Here is a 16733-nt window from a genome sequence, read left to right as displayed (position 1 = left end):
TCTGGTACAGGGAGCACAGAGAAACTCTGACTGCCCCATCCCTGGCCGTGTTTGTCCTGGGTTCAGCAGTAGCAGTCATTTTTCTCCTTCGTGGTAGCTGGTGCAGTGCTGTGTTTGACTTCCAGCCTGGGAACAGTGCTGGTGATACCGATGTTTTCAGTTGTTGCTAAGTGATGTTTACCCTGACCAAGGACTTTGTGAGGCTCATGCTCTGCCAGGGAGGAGGGGAAGCCAGGAGGAAGCAGAGACGGGACGCTTGACCCGGGCTAGCCAGGGAGGTATTCCATACCACAGCACGTCATGCCCGGGGTGGGGGGTAACTGGGAGTTACCCAGAAGGACACGGGCTTCCGGATGGGACTCGTTTCTTGGCGGGTGGTATTGTATTCTCTTCCCTTGTTATTTTCTCTTATCATTGTTGTCGGTGGTGGTAGTGGTGGTGATTTGTGTTGTACATTGGTTGCTGGACTGTTCTTGTCTCAACCTGTAGGAGTTGCACTCTTTCGATTCTCCTCCCCATCCCTCCGGGAGAGGGGAAGGGGAGAGCTCCGGGGTGGGGGGCCTCGATTGCTCTCAGCCTGGCACCACTCACTGGGAGTGAGTGAACAAGCTGTCTGGCTAGGGTTTAAACCATGACAGTGTTCAAGGCCAGGCTGGATGCGGCTCGGAGCAAGCTGCTCTACTGGAAGGTGTCCCTGCCTGTGGCAGTGGGCTTGCAACTAGATAATCTTTAAAAGCTCCCTTAAAGCAGAATCCAACTGCTACCCATTGAAGAGTGGGGCTGATTGAAGAATAGGGTGGATTGAAGAATGGGGTTGATTGAAGAATAGGGTTGTAAATAAGTAACCTGAAGAATGTTAGACTTTGTTAGCAACTATAGAGAAAACAAAATTACTAAAATAAGTTTTGCCAGAACCACCTGGTGGTTACTGATATGACAACGATCCTAAAACAAAAGTGATTGAAGAAATAACCACCAGGGGTCCGAAAGCCCACTACCACATTTTTGTATGCATACAGGAGGCATTCTCTAAGAAGTATGATGTAATGTATGTTATCTAATAAATATGTATGTTTAAGGACAATATAATCACAGCCTGGTTGATGCCTGGTAGAGACACGCTTGGAGGAGCAATCCCCCATGTCTCCCGGCTCCGCAATACAGAATACCTGCTTGTCAGCTTAAAACTTTTTTGGCAAGTTCCTGGAGATTTCTCCAAATCAATCTGGCACCCCAGATGGGACACTGTGCTTGGCTGCAGGACCTGCTGAGGACAGGGCGCCCTAGGGCCCTCAGGAGTTTTTCCCAGAGGGACCCCTCAACTCATTCAGATCACTGCGAGAGCAGACAAGGACCATCTCATAAAAGGTATTCTTTTCTTTTATATAGTCTGTAGGATGCAGGGGGCATCTTGGTTTGGTAAATTGGTTTGGTTAAGTGTTACGCAAGGTTTGGAAGCCTTCTGTAAATTGAGATAGGAAATCTCATGGGTAAAGGCGTATACCCTGCTGCTAGCGTCCATTTGGTGTATGCCCACAAGAAGCAGAGGGCATCTTGTGGTTTGGGTCCTGCAAGATGCAGTGGGAATCTTATAGAAAAGGTTTTGGATTTTACTGGTATTTGACTTATGTTGTGGCTTGTTACGGTGATGATTTTGGTCTTGTGATTTTGGTATTAGTGACAGACTGTTATAACTGTGTTATTAACTGTTGTTTCTGTTTCAAGTGTTGTAACTGTGTGGAGTGTGTCTATTTTGTGGCTTGTTACAGTAATGATTTTCATCTTGTGATTTTGGTATTGGCGGCAGGATGTTATAACTGTGTTATTAATTGTTGTTTGTTTGATACAATTTTAGTCTCTGTCTCAAGTGTTGTAACTGTGGAGTGTGTCTGTGGAATCCTCTGTGTGTGTGTGTGAATGCGAGATTAATAATGGAAAATCGGCAGAGTGGAGAGATCTTGAAAAAGAGTCCTTTAGGGTGCATTTTGGCACATTGGAAAGAACTGGGAGGGTTTCCTGGGGGCTCAGTAAATAAGGAAAACGTTGGTGAAATGCTGTAACCAATGCCGGCCATTGTATACTCTGGGGGATCCGGAGAAATGGCCTAAAAATGGAACTCTGAATTGTAATACCTTGTTACAATTAATGTTGGTTTTGAGGCGGCAGGGAAAATGGGATGAAGTAATGTATGCAGATATGTTTTTCACGTTGCAAAACCACCCAGAATGGCAGAAAGGATGTGGACTTAATATAGCACCTTCAGATCCTTTAATTTTAGCTTTAGAAAAAGAAAGGAAGCAGGGTGGGAATAGATTGGAAAGATGCTGTTCTGATTGTGATATTGCGGAAATGTGTTTGAAACTGGAGAGCCGAGGATAACATGGTTGGGGACAGAATGGAGGATTGTTTCACCAAAGGTACCACTCCTATTGCTGCCCGTGTCAGTAGTAAAACTAAGACTGTCGTGCAAGCCTCTCTTTGGGAAGCAATGGGACCAGAGGGGCGTACCAGGATAAAAGTAAATTTCTCTTTAGGAGATTTGGATAATTGGAAGCAGATTGCAAAAAACTATCTAAATGACCCTGTAGGGGTAGCTAAGAAATTTGAGATGCTGGTAAAAGGTCAGGATCCTGATTGGAAGGACATAGATGTAATATTGGATACATTGAGACAGAAAAACAATTGGTTATAAAAACTGCTTGTAGACAGGTAAATGCTCAAATTACTGCAGGGGCGATAGCTGGGAGGGTTGAAAATCATATCCCCCTTACAGCTCCAGACTGGGATTATAATGATGCTGGAGATTATGCATCTCTAAAGAGATATCAAAATTGGATTAAATATGGGCTTGAAAATACTATACCTAAAGCAGTAAATTAGTCGGTGCTGTTTGAAATAAGACAGGGGCCAAAAGAGTCACTGACAGTTCCTGGAGAAGCTCAGAGAAACTATGCGAAAATGCACAATGGATCCTTCCTCAGAGGAAGGTAAATTACAGCTTGCAAATTCCTTTGTGGGGCAGTCACCGGAGGATATCAGGCAAAAGCTCCAAAAATGATCTGTGACTGAAATAAGAGATCTAGAAAAACTATTGGAAGTGGCTTGGAAAGTATACAGGAATAGAGAACAAGTAAAAGAAAGGAAATTAGGAAAGGTTTTGACAACAGCCACAATCGCAGCAATGGAACAAGCGAATAGGGGATATAGTGGAATGAGAGGTAGAGGTTGTGGCTGGAGAATGGTGATTAGAGGTAGAGGTTATAGTCTGGATCAATGTGCAAACTGTAAAGGGTTTGGACACTGGAAACAGGAATGTCCACAAGGAAAACAACAAACTCAACTGACTACTGAACTAGAATTAGATTGATGGGCACCTGGGGAATCTACCCTAGCGGATCCACTGGTTAAAATCAAGCTAGGGACCACAGAAAAAAAAGTGGAATTTTTTATAGATACCGGGGCAACTTATTCGGTCCTGAATCAAGATCTAATATTAAAAGGAAAAGTCTGTAACGGTTGTGGGAGCTCCTGGCCGTCAAGAAAAAGCATTCTTTCTAAAACCTTTAAGATATAAGATAGGAAAACAGACTGGTGTGCAAAATTTCTTATGTATGCCAAATTCACCAAAATCCTTACTGGGACGAGACTTATAAGAACATTTGGAGGCAATAATAACGTTTACAGAAGGAGAAATGGAATTAAAGGTAAAAGATGATCAGTTGATTAAAATTCTGAGTTTATCTTTAATCCAACAGAAAATTAATGAGAACCTTCCTGAAATAGAAGAAGTCTTTAAGCAGGTATATCCAGGAGTATGGGCATCCGAAGTTCCAGGTAAGGCAAAAAATGCTTTGCCTATTAAAGTAGAAATAAAAAGGGGGGCCCGCTCAGTTAGAATAAAATAATATCCCTTAAAATTGGAGGATCAGAAGGGAATCAAAGAAATCATTGATCATTTTTTAAAATATGGATCTCAGAGCATCAGCAAAATTGTGGAGGATATTCATCCAGTAGTAGCTAATCCATATACCTTATTAACTAAATTGAATAATAATCAGAAGTGGGTTACCGTTCTGGACTTAAAGGATGCATTTTGCTGTCTGCCCCTGGCCAAAGAAAGTCAAGATTTTTTGCTTTCGAATGGGAAAACCCTGAAACAGGAAGAAGGACACAGCTCACTCGGAGGGTATTACCTCAGGGAATTAAAAACAGTCCAACCATTTTCGGAAATAAATTGGCATGAGAGTTAGAATCCTGGGAAGCACCAACCCAGACAGGCACTTTACTACAGTATGTTGATGACCTGTTAATTGCTACTGAAACTGAGACAGAATGTGTACAATGGACTGTAGAACTGTTAAACTTTCTAGGGCTAAATGGATACCGCATATCTAAATTGAAGGCTCAACTAATTCCAACTGGAGTATCTTATTTAGGATACGAAATCACAGGAGGACAACGAGAACTCTGAGCAGCTCAGAAGGAAGCAATCTGCCAAATAACACGACCATCCGTGGTTAAAGATCTCTGGACATTTCTGGGAATGACAGGATGGTGGCGACTCTGGATCTGTGATTATGGTGTTCTGGTAAGACCCTTACATGAGCTGCTAAAAGAAAGTCCAACCTTTCTAAAATGGACAGATCAAACTGAAGAAGCATTTAAATGCTTCATACTCCATATTCCATAGAGTCCAATCCACCCAATTCTGAACCCCTGGTTTGAATTTTCAGAGTTCCTCTCACAAGTGAGTGTCTACAGTTTAACTCTGTGGTTTTAAAGGCACATGTGGCACACACAGCAGGGCAGCATAATATACAAGGAACAGAACATACACATCTTTTTACACAGGAATTTTTATTCTCACCAGTATCTGTACATTCAAGTCGCACATTCTTTTAAGTCTTTGATGGAGCTGGAGCACGGGACCACAATAGCCTGGCCTGTTTTAACAGTTTTACAAGTTTATGCCTCAAAAGTAGCCAGGAAATTTGTGACAATTTCCTTCAACTTTGCTTCCGTCTGGTCAGAGATCTTCCCTTCAGTCCTGTTGAGATAATGTAGTTAAATTTCTGACACAGGAATAGATAATGGTCAATCCCCAAGACAAAGAAAACTACAATGAACCTTCCCATTTCTAACAAGATTAGCACAATAATTAGCATGTTTGATGCATGAAGCTCTGTAGCAGTGAAACTAACATAACATCACTTCTTCTAAAGTTAGTCCTGTTGAAGAAAGTGGGTTTGTCAACAAATAGCTTTAAAACGGCTCTATGTAGTTCAGAAAGGCTCTGCCTTCTACAGAGAGAGGGTTGCATGCAATTTGACTCATGACAAAAAAAGCTATGACTAGGGCAGAAACACTCAAAAACCCCAGCAGCAGGGAAAGCACTGAGCAGCACTTAATCAACAGCACTCTCATAGCTTAAAGCTGCCAAAAATTTAGGATGTGATTAAATTATTTCAGTGTCAGATTACAGGTATGCAAGCAGGTTCTCATTTTCCCCAAGTAAAAGCTGAAGACTTGAAGCTGAGCTCCAGGCAGCAGCAAAGCTGATTTAACCTCCAGCTCCAGAACAGGCAGCTCAAGGGCTGATGTTGCAGGATATCCTGAATTAACAGTTCAGTGCACATTATCTGCACTCCAGCCATCCATACCATCGTCTTGGGATGATGCATGATTCACTTTCATACCTGATTGTGGAGAGGAGGGCCTGGTGCTGGCTCAGTACATGAGCTAGGAAAGCACTCTCAAATTTGGTGATTTTGCTGGGCTCCAGCTTGTCCAAGTGACCTCTGACACCAGCATAGATGACTGCAACCTGTTCTTCAATAGCCATGGGAACTGCAGAAGAGAAAGCGTTCATGCCACTGGTAACTCTCAACATCAGGATACTGTCAGTGCTACAGAGTCCTTCTTTAAAGATCAGCTGCACATCTACCACATGGTTTAGTCAACAATCCAGTCTGCATTCACCATGTCCACAGAATGGACACAATGCTCCCAGGAAGACCAGCCTTGTTAGCACAAAAGACTAATGGGAAATGCAGACTTGTTACGTCCAAGCACTCACCATATTGTCCTTGTTTGAGCAGCTCTGTCAGACGTACACCACGGTTCAGCAGCTGCTGTGTGGCAGCATCCAGATCAGACCCGAACTGAGCAAAGGCAGCTACTTCACGATACTGAGCCAATTCCAGCTTCATGGTACCTGCCACCTACCACACAAGATACAAGCCAGGCTGAGTCTGACCACCTTTTAAATGCATCTAGTAGCCTGCAGGTTATCTTCAGCTAACAGCTGTCGCAAATCAGCTTTGCCTGGCATTACAAGTCAAGTGAATCCTAAGATTCTGACAGATAATTATATGCATTTCTATAAATCCTGCTTTCTACAAATCTACGAAGTCTGCTTGGCCTTTTTAACAAACATACTAATCGTTCCTGAAATGGTGACAGTGGATATGAAACCTAATTCCACATCTGGACTAAAAGACAGGTAAAGAGAGAATTGTTTCTAGTTAGATCAGTACCCAGTTCAACGTACTGAAACTTAACAGCCCTACATCTTTCTGCATACACAATTTTCCTTTCCTCCTATCAACCCCAGGAGGCAACAGAAGTATCAAAGAGATCCCCAGAGTTTGCTCTTTTATGATTTCAGAATGCTAAGGAATCAAAAGCTTTATTCTCTGTGTATTCACAGCTCTTTAAAGAGTGAAATGGGTTGGAAAGCCTACACACTACTTGTCTCTAAGAGGAGGACACTGCAGTTTCACGCTCACCTGCTTCATAGCCCTGGTCTGAGCAGCTGAACCCACACGGGACACAGACAGACCAACATTGATGGCTGGACGGATACCTTTGTAGAACAACTCAGTTTCCAAGAAAATCTGTAGGAGAAAATATCTTGGTCAGAAGCCTGGAAGCCTCCTCAGAGATCTGCCATTAAATTACACAGAAATACTGGCATGAGAAGTCCTACCTGTCCATCAGTGATGGAGATGACATTGGTTGGAATGTAAGCAGACACATCACCAGCCTGAGTTTCAATGACAGGCAAGGCAGTCAGAGAGCCACCTCCAAAGGAATCATTCATCTTGGCTGCCCTCTCCAGCAGGCGGGAGTGCAGATAGAACACATCACCTGGGTAGGCTTCCCGACCAGGTGGGCGACGCAGCAGCAGAGACATCTGACGATAGGCAACAGCCTGTGTAGTAGACAAAGATTTCAGACTTTAGTAGCTCATGTAAAAATTTGAATTTCTAAACCTGAGGTGATCTGACAGCTACAAACATACCAGACTATAAGGCCTACAAACAGTGTTTCCTGACCTGTTTGGATAAGTCATCATAGATGATCAACGCATGTTTTCCATTGTCTCTGAAGTATTCCCCCATGGAGCAGCCTGAATAGGGAGCCAGATACTGCAGGGGTGCTGCATCAGATGCAGTGGCAGACACCACAATGGTGTACTTCATCGCATCTGGAAAAGAAAGGGAAACACACACCATGAGTGTATTACCTCAATGTGTCTGTCAACAGCAAACAACAGGCATGTGAAGTACTAGTCACCGAAGCAAGCCCAGGCAGCATCCCTACACTGTTACAAAAAGACCACCCTACTAGATTAAAACATCCATCAACACAGCTAACTAATGTCTAACACTTGCAGGCTCATTTTCTATTTAAAATTAAGTTTAAACTTTCACTAAGACACACTTTGGTTCTAAAAGTAACTCAGCCTTGAAGCGTATGGTTTCCTGGCTGCTTCAAGGCAATACAATGCTTTATTTCAAAGTGCCAAACAAATTACTGCAATTAAATGTGGTTTGTTTTTATTTCCTGTTAGGTATGACTCTGCTGTACATGAGCAGGCAAGAGGTAAGCTGCCTGATCTCTTGCAAGCTCTGTTACATACGCAGCTTTGGTCAAGATCACTGTTTCTGTAAAGACACTACCATCTAATCCCTTATGTTTGGGCAGTAAAATCTATCTGCCACATTTACAACTGCCACTCACACCGACTTCCGTATGTATGAAACAAATGCCAAAATACTTGCAGGCCACCATTTCTCATCAGGCCTGCCTGCCAAGAGGAAGCTCAATGCTGCTGAAAAAAAAACAACAAACAAAACAAAAAAACACACACCAAAAAAAAACAAAACAAAACAACAAAACAAAAAACAAAACCAAAACCCAAAACAAAAACCAACCAACCAAAAAAAAACCCCAAAGAACCCAACAAAACCAGGCTGACTTTTCCAGAAGCAATTCAGGAGTTCCAGGGGGGCTCATACTAGTCTTCTAATGTGCTGCAGTAGAAGGAGGCTCTTTCCCCCAGGTAGCTAGAAAGATTTCTTGTCCACAAAAGCAAGTATTTCAGTCATTCAGTAACAAAAGAATTCTGTTTAAATTCACAGGTAGGAGAGGTCATAGCAATATTTAGCATTACAATGGGAAGAGGATGTCACCAGTTGCCAGGCTCAACTATCTTCAAAAATCTGTACCTGCATCAGTAAGCCTCTTCACCAGCTGAGCAACAGTTGATCTCTTTTGACCAATTGCAACATAGATACAGTACAGCTTCTTCTTCTCATCTGTTCCATCATTAAATCGTTTCTGGTTAATTATTGTGTCAATTGCAATGGAAGTTTTCCTGTAACACAGAGGTTGGTAAGTTAAGCTGCCAACAGTTCTCCAAACCTCTACACCACTCTGTGTTCAGCTCTGCACATCAGCACATGCTGTTCTCAAGTTTAAAAAAAGCATTTTTAGCTTGGGCATTTAACTTACCCAGTCTGTCTGTCACCAATGATCAGCTCACGCTGGCCACGACCAATTGGCACCAAGCTGTCCACAGCCTTAATACCAGTCTGCATAGGCTCACGCACAGAGATTCTGGGAATGATTCCAGGGGCTTTCAAGCCAACTCTTCTACGTGTCTTGGATGCAATGGAACCCTTGAAAGACAGGAAAAACCCTGTTACAGTCTGTATAACATACATAAAGCAGAGATATTAAACATCTTGCAGTTACACTTACCTTCCCATCAATTGGATTGCCCAAGGCATCTACAACACGGCCCAGCAGCTCTTCTCCAACTGGAACATCCACAATAGCACCAGTCCTCTTCACTACATCCCCTTCCTTGATCAGTCTGTCATTACCAAACACTACAACACCAACATTGTCGGGCTCCAAATTCAAGGACATACCCTAGAACAAAGATCACACTATCATGAGAAAACCCATACTGATATTTACAAGCATTTTGACAGTTTAAAACAGATGTAATTATTCTACAATGTAGAATATCCAACATAACCTACTTCAATCTTATTTGTAATAGTCAATATTCTGCTTTTCCATACAACACATGTATGTTCTTCCACAGTGGTTACAGAACCTGCCTAAGCCTTCAGCTTACTACAGAACTGTACTTGCAGTAGTCTAGCATTCAGCCCTTTCTCTCTCCAAAAAGGTAAGAAGAATTCAAATGCAACATTTGTCTCTTGACTAGGAATTGGACAAGGGAGTATCACTGGCTTCTTCTCTTCCTAAAGCGAGTTCAGTCATTAAAAAAACTGGAAGAGCCGTTGCAGAACTCTTGGAACAGGACTGGAGCACTTCCCATATGAAGACAGGCTGAGGAAGTTGGGGCTGTTCAGCCTGGAGAAGAGAAGCCTGCATGGAGACCTCATAGCAGCCTTCCAGTATCTGAAGGGGGCCTATAGGGATGCTGGGGAGGGACTCTTCATTTGGAACTGTAGTGATAGGACAATAGGTAACAGGTTAAAACTTAAACAGGGGAAGCTTAGATTGCATATAAGGAAGAAGTTCTTTACTGCAAGGGTGGTGAGGCACTGGAATGGGTTGCCCAGAGAAGTTGTGAACGCTCCATCTACGGCGGTGTTGAAGACCAGGTTGGACGAGGCCTTGGGTGACATGGTTTACTGTGAGGTGTCCCTGCCCATGGCAAGGGGTTTGGAACTGGATGATCTTAAGGTCCTTTCCAACCCTAACTATTCTATGATTCTATGATAAGACAGTTTAGCTTTAGACCACTCTTAGACTGTAAGATGTCAGCAAACTGCACGCAGTACTGGAGCAGAGACTACTATCCAACAGTAAACAGAAAAGCCAGCCTGAAACCAAAGAAAACAGAATCCAACACCAGATTATCTCTTATACTTCTTTGATGAAGACAAATAAAGCTCTGATGCTGGCCAAGAACTAGATACTGGAAGCAAAGTGTTACAAATTAGAAAAGTATTTGCTTTTTTGTAGTTTTATTTCAACTAGTTACTATGTATTAAAGTTGCAATGAAGTCTGTAAAAAGTCCATACAGGCACCTCCAGCAGAGTCTCATGTTCTCCTTATAAAAAGCTGTCTTTATATTCCTAGACTAAACAAATCTGCCTTAGGGAAAGCGTACCTTCAATCCAGAAGAGAATTCAACCATTTCTTCTGCTTGGACATTTCTCAGGCCATACACACGGGCAATACCATCACCAATAGACAGCACACGGCCAGTCTCCTCAAGTTCAGCAGAGGTGTCAGCTCCCAAAATACGTTCCTCAAGAATAGAGGATACCTCAGCAGTACCTGGAAAGAGGCATTTCAAACCAGATTTAACACATTAAGACACCGTATGAATTTTGTAAGCTTGTACTGAACTCATAAACCAAGGTACCATTTTGCAGATACGCCACAAAGTATAGGAAGCAACATTCTTCCTCACACAGGAACTCAAGATAAATAACAACTTCTGTAGTCACAGACAATAAAAGCAGCTTCAACTCATCATTATGAGCCAGCTTTCATCAGAACACTGATGGCTATTCAGTTATCAATATCCTTCATTACGTCCTACACTATTAGCTTCTCTCCCCTAGAAAGCAAATAGAATAATTAGCCATAGCCCAGAAAGAACAGATGTGCCAGCTCCGCCTACAGAAGATTTACCTTGATTGAAGGCATCAAAACACCCTGTCAACTGATTTGTAATCCAGGATCTAAATGTATTTAAAAGAACTTAACACATTTATGGAGCAAGTTTTTTGATACAAGCTGTAAAAATGTAATTTTCACATCCTCAAATTTGTTTAGCTGTGTACCTCCAACAACTATTTACTTCCTCAAATATAGCTGTGAAACTGTTACTTCCTAATAATACATTTAATCACCCTAAACCACTTCATAAAGTGTACATGAAACACTACCAAAAATACAGCTGTGCAGTGCTGCTGTCTTCTCTAAACACCAAGATACTGGCAGCCAAAAAATGACACTCAAGGACATAAGGTCAAACCCAGGCAGGCCTGGGAAAGTCATCTGTTCCCTCATCCTGTTACAAACAAGACAGGCAACTGGAATCTGAGAGTTTTCCAAATAATTCTGCAGGAGCTGAAGACTTAATTGAATTCCCATGGAGCAGGTAAGCTGTGTAAGACAGCTGACCACTCATTTGGTTTGGGCATATGAAGTTATTAAACTGGAGTCTCCTAGATGCAGCTATATAGCAGTTCAGTGTTCTGTACTGACACTGACAGTACATAAGTGTCCTCAAATGTTTTGTCAACTAACAAAACTGATGCCCCTCACATTCCAAATTCAAACTCCTTTTTATCTGACAGAGCAAGTTCTGAAGCCACACTCGTGTATGAAGATCTTTCTCAGACTCACCAGTTTTCTGGCAGCATGTTTTGGAGGCATGGATATTTCTTGTAGCAATAAATGCTGCACCCAGGGTGTTTCTGGAAACCTAAAATAAGTAATTATTTCAGTGAAATTTCTTCAGTCACTCAAAAAGAAATTTTTTTGAGATAACATAATCATATGAGGTTATACTTTTAATATGTCGTGAGCTCCACTCTATTCACAAGCTGCAGTTATGGAACCATGTACAGCAATACTAAGCAAGCACAGATGGAAAAGAAGATTGCTCTAAACTACTTTCTGCATTTTCCTGCATTGCACTAATGTCACCATCACAGCACTGCAGCAGTTCCCAAAGCAACACATCATCTCGTTTGCTGTCTATGCAATGACTGTCAAAACCGTGGGGCATTAAGAAACAGTGCACCCCTAATGGTTCTGCACAAGGGAAAATAAGATTGTGTCTTCTAAGGTTTGACCTAAGAAAGATCTAACTGCAGAATTTCTAAAGCATAGCAAGAACATATACAACAACAGAAACAAACAAAAACTAATAATCTAAGAGAATGCACTAAGACATTATAACACATGAAAATATTACAATCAAAGCTCCTAGGGTAGCCCCATACAGCGTCAATGCTGTTTTTCTGAACGCCTGTGTAGGCCTCTCCTCCTTTCACCTTCACAAGGGGACACGCCAGAACGGTTCGTGACAGACCTTCACACTACCACTCCCCAAAACACGAGGGGGAAATTCCACCGAGCAAAGCCTCCCAGCTCAAATCCCCAACCTTGACCTTGTTCTAGCATCTTTCCGACACTGATCTCAACCCCAACCATGCAAATTCGAATCGCAAAGGACACGCCGTCCTCTAGACATCCCCTCCCCCAAATGAGGGCACCACTGCCTCAGCAGCTGCGGTCCCCGCAGAAACCCAGCATTAAGGTGAGCCCCGCACATCCCTCCCCTTCCCACCCAGACACCCGCATCGGGAGCCCGCGACCCCTCAATGTCACCGCTGCCCCCAAGATGGCGACGGTGCCCGTCTCGGACACCGCTGGCTGCAGGGAGAAGGGAGAGGGCTCACCAGGCCGGCCTGCCGCGGTAGGGACCGGGCGAGGGAGGCAGCCACACGGGCGGAGAGCATCATGGCGGCGACAGCTCAGGCGAAGAATGAAGCTAACACGTCCCGACTGGCAGCCCCGCGCTCCCTCCACAAAATGGCCGCGACGCGCTCCGCCCGTTTTGGCGGCGAGGCCACGCCCACGGGGCGGGGCGAGAACCGGAAGGGGTTCCTCAGCCTCAGGAGACGGGGAGCGTTTTGTCCCTGTGCGTTTGAGCGGTGGAGGGGTATTTGTGTATATGTGTATATCCACGTGTATAAACAACAAAAAAACCGAAACGGGGCTTTTACAAAAGGGTATGTGCCCTTGAAATGGCCCTCGGCGGGCGGAAGGGGCACATTGGGGCGGTGGATTTGGGGGTGGGGCATGAGGTGGGCCGTCTGGGGCATGGTGGGGGAGGCATGAGGCATGGGTATGAGGCATTGCGATGGGACGTCGTGGGGGATATGACACATGAAGCAGGGGAGTGGGGAGGGATATTGGGGCATGGGGCAGGGGCCATGAGACAGGGCCATGGGAGATGGAGCAGGGCCGTGAGGCGAGGGTATGGAATACGGGGCAGGAACATAGGCCATGGAGCGGGGACATGGGACACGGGGCAGGGACATGGGGCAGGGTCACGAGCTGTAAGGGCCCTTCCAACACAAAACATTTCGTGATTCCATGATTCTATGTGTTTTTATGGTGTATTTTCCTTTAAAGAGCACAGCTGCTATATGGATTTATGTAAGCCATATACAAGCTATTCAAATGTCAAGTTTTACCCTTTAAATTCAATATGTGATTTACCCGTATTGATGAAGGGCTCTAGATGCCTTTATTTGTAATTGGCCCTACGATATACATGAAATATTAAACTCCCTAAAAACCCGAAATCCCCGCAAGTCCATCCACACCCGCCTACACACTCGGAACTACAAATCCCATCAGCCCTTGCGGTGCTTGGGATATGCCGGGAGGTGGCGGGAGCCTCGGTATGGCGGAGCCTGTTACAACTCCTGGGGAGCAGATGCCGCAGCGGGTAAGGGCGGGCTCGGGGAGCGAGTTCCCGGGACGGGGTTACCAGAGGTGCAGGTTTGTGCACCGGGACCAGTTGTCTGGATTCCTCCCGGAGGTGATGGCCGGCCGGCCGGCCTGCCCTGGTGCGTTATCGGAGCTCGCGTCCCTCTCTCCCGAGCGCGGTTCCTTCATCCTTCCCACAGGAGGCACCGAGCCCTGGGCTGTTGGAAGTGGCGGGCCCCACTGCTCGAACATGCGCGGGGCTCGGGCAGGAGCGAGCCCGCGAAGGGCTTTTGCCCTTTTCAGCGTCCTGGGGGAGGGGAGGTGTGGTCTCGCGGTGTGTTTTGCAGCAGAGAGGTCTGTATTCAGTCGCTGCTACCTGTTCGGTGATAGCCCGAGCTCACAGCTTTAGGTGTGAGCTGGTTTGAGAGGCTCATCATAAGAATCACAAAATCAGCCAGGCTGGAAGAGACCTTTAAGATCATCAAGTCCAATGGTTCCCCAGCACTGCCAAGGCCACCACTAACCCATGGCACCGAGGGCCTCATCTACACGGTGTGTGAACACTTGCAGGGACAGTGACTCCACCACTGCCCTGGGCAGCCTGTTCCAATGCCTGAGCACCCTCTGGGGAAGGAATCATTCCTAAGTTGTGAAAATCTTGCATTGCTGAAGTTTTTAGTGTTTCAGGTCTTTCTCAATAGAGACACTGACAGAAAAACGTAATTCATTATTTATTTGCAAACTTGGCTTTCTTGCAGTATGAGAGTTTTCACCTACACAAAGTTAGTGCTCTTTCATTCTAAGGCCTTGATGGTTTTCTCCCCAGTTTAGTATAGGGTGATGTTTTCTGTATGTCATGTAATGTAGCTGAGATGCTGGTGTGGTAGAAGCATAAAGAGGGACATGCTAGAAAGAAAATTATAAGGCTGGGTCCCTTTCCATCACATTGCTTAGATGACCTTATACAAGAACTTACATTTCCCCAGTGTGTTTGGGACCCTAAGGCTCATCCAGTTCCAATCACCTGCCACGTGCAGGGACACCTTCCACTAGAGCAGCTTGCTCCAAGCCCCTGTGTCCAACCTGGCCTTGAACACTGCCAGGGATGGGGCAGCCACAGCTTCTCTGGGCACCCTGTGCCAGCGCCTCAGCACCCTCACAGGGAAGAACTTCTGCCTCAGATCTCAGTCTCCCCTCTGGCAGGTTAAAGCCATTCCCCCCCTGTCCCTATAGGCCCTTGTCCAAAGCCCATCTCCACGTTACTTGTAGCCCGTTTAGGCACTGGGAGCTGCTCTCAGGTCTCCCCTTCAGGAGCCCTCTCTTCTCCAGACTGAACCAACCCAGCTCTTTGAGCGTGTCTCCGGAGCAGACCTGCTCCAGCCCTTGTAGCATCTCCGTGGCCTCCTCTGGACTCACTCCAACACCTCCCCATCCTTCTTATGCTGGGGGCCCCAGAGCTATTATTAGCAATTATAATTGAATCTCTCGATTATGATTTTCTTAATCTCTTTCCCATTTCTGACCTTCTTTTCAGAGGCAGGTACTATGCTTTGCAGGACTCATGCCTGCACGTCGTAGTAACTGTTTCTCCCCTACTAGTCTGTAGAGACTGTTCCCAGTGCTCTATCAGAATTAGGGCAATTTTATCCCATGCTAGTCTACTGCTGTTTTTACCATCTGCCAAAATACCTATTTACCATCTTTTGGATTATTACTGTGTCTGTATAAAGAGGTCATGTCAATAAAAAGATAAAATTTTATCACCTGGCAATAAACAGTTGTCCAGAGAAATGAGGGAGGTTAAAATGGAAATGGTTTTCTAAACTACGATGGTGACTGAAGAAGAGACAAAGAGCACCATCCATACCTTGACTGGCATAGGGGGAGTTATTCTTCAGGAAGGCAGAGCCTGCAGCACTTTACCTTTCTTAGCTCCATCAGGTATTTTCTCTCATTTCACTTCACTTCACTGTTTAATCTTTTTTTTTTTTTTTTTTTCCCCTGGTAGGTTACTACATGGCTAAAGAAAGTATTTGGGAATTGGCCTATTCCACAGTACAAAATCAATGAGCAGGCAGTCTGGGGAACAAACGAGGAATTAGAGATGTGTGCACGTCTATGGGGTTATGATATAATAGGCATCACAGAAACATGGTGGGATGGCTTCTATGACTGGAGTGTTGGAATGGAAGGTGACAGGCTCTTTATAAAAGACAGGCCCAGCAGGCGGGGAGGGAAAGTTGCCCTTTATGTTAGGGATAGGCTGGAGAGTATGGAACTCTGTCTGGGGACAGGTGAGCAGTTAACAGAGACTTTGTGGGTCAGGGTTAAAGGGAAAACAGCTATGGGAGACATTACTGTGGGGATCTGTTACAGACTGCCTGATCAAGAGAAACCTGCGGATGAAGCACTCTGCAGACAATTAGGAACAGCCTCACGCTCACAGGCACTTGACCTCATGGGGGACTTGAAGCACCCTGACATCTGTTGGAATGACAGTACGGCCCGGCACAAGCAATCCAGGAGGTTCCTTGATTGTGTGGAAGACAGCTTTCTTCTGCAAGTAATAGAGGAGCCAACAGGAGAAGTGCCATACTTGACCTCATGCTCACCAACAGGGAAGGGCTCGTTGGAAATGTGACGCTCCAGAGCAGCCTTAGATGCAGCGATCATGAGATGGTCGAATTTGAGATCCTCAGGACAGTGAGAAGAGCATGCAGCAAGCTCACTGCCCTGGACTTCAAGAGAGCAGACTTTGGCCTCTTCGGGAACCTGCTTAGGAAGGTTTCATGGGATATAGCCCTAGAGGGCAGGGGGCCCCAAGACTCTTGGTTGGTATTCAAGGATCACCTACTACAAGCTCAGGACTGTTGCATGCCAACTAGAAGGAAGTGCAGCAGGAGGGCCAGGAGACCTCCTTGGATGGATAAGGAGCTGCTGA

The 16733-nt window shown here is 44.9% G+C and overlaps 1 protein-coding gene across 1 annotated transcript; it reads right to left on the bottom strand.

Moving 5' to 3' along the window:
• Nucleotides 1-4838: 4838 nt before the first annotated feature.
• Nucleotides 4839-12920, bottom strand: ATP5F1A (ATP synthase F1 subunit alpha). The gene is made up of 12 exons (XM_062611782.1): nucleotides 12754-12920; nucleotides 11693-11771; nucleotides 10443-10612; nucleotides 9049-9222; nucleotides 8800-8966; nucleotides 8514-8662; nucleotides 7338-7489; nucleotides 6989-7213; nucleotides 6789-6896; nucleotides 6077-6221; nucleotides 5697-5847; nucleotides 4839-5047 (listed from the first exon to the last, which is right to left on the bottom strand). The coding sequence occupies exons 1-12, from the start codon at nucleotides 12814-12816 to the stop codon at nucleotides 4966-4968; spliced, it is 1665 nt and encodes a 554-aa protein (XP_062467766.1). The 5' UTR covers nucleotides 12817-12920; the 3' UTR covers nucleotides 4839-4965.
• Nucleotides 12921-16733: the final 3813 nt, after the last annotated feature.

Source organism: Pezoporus occidentalis, unplaced genomic scaffold, assembly GCF_034315485.1.
Source record: "Pezoporus occidentalis ecotype Australia unplaced genomic scaffold, CSIRO_AGI_Poc_V1 ctg157, whole genome shotgun sequence".
Classification (NCBI taxonomy): domain Eukaryota; kingdom Metazoa; phylum Chordata; class Aves; order Psittaciformes; family Psittacidae; genus Pezoporus; species Pezoporus occidentalis.
This window is presented reverse-complemented; position numbering and strand designations above follow the sequence as displayed.

What these genes read in the sequence shown, in the direction of transcription:
- ATP5F1A (XM_062611782.1), bottom strand. Translation starts at nt 12,816, where the DNA reads ATGATGCTCTCCGCCCGTGTGGCTGCCTCCCTCGCCCGGTCCCTACCG. An exon ending in GAAGAGGCTTACTGATGCAG is followed by an intron (nt 7,490 to 8,513) that starts GTACAGATTTTT and finishes TTTCTTTTCCAG; the next exon opens with ATGCGATGAAGTACACCATT. An exon ending in GCCCTCCTCTCCACAATCAG is followed by an intron (nt 5,048 to 5,696) that starts GTATGAAAGTGA and finishes TTATCTCAACAG; the next exon opens with GACTGAAGGGAAGATCTCTG.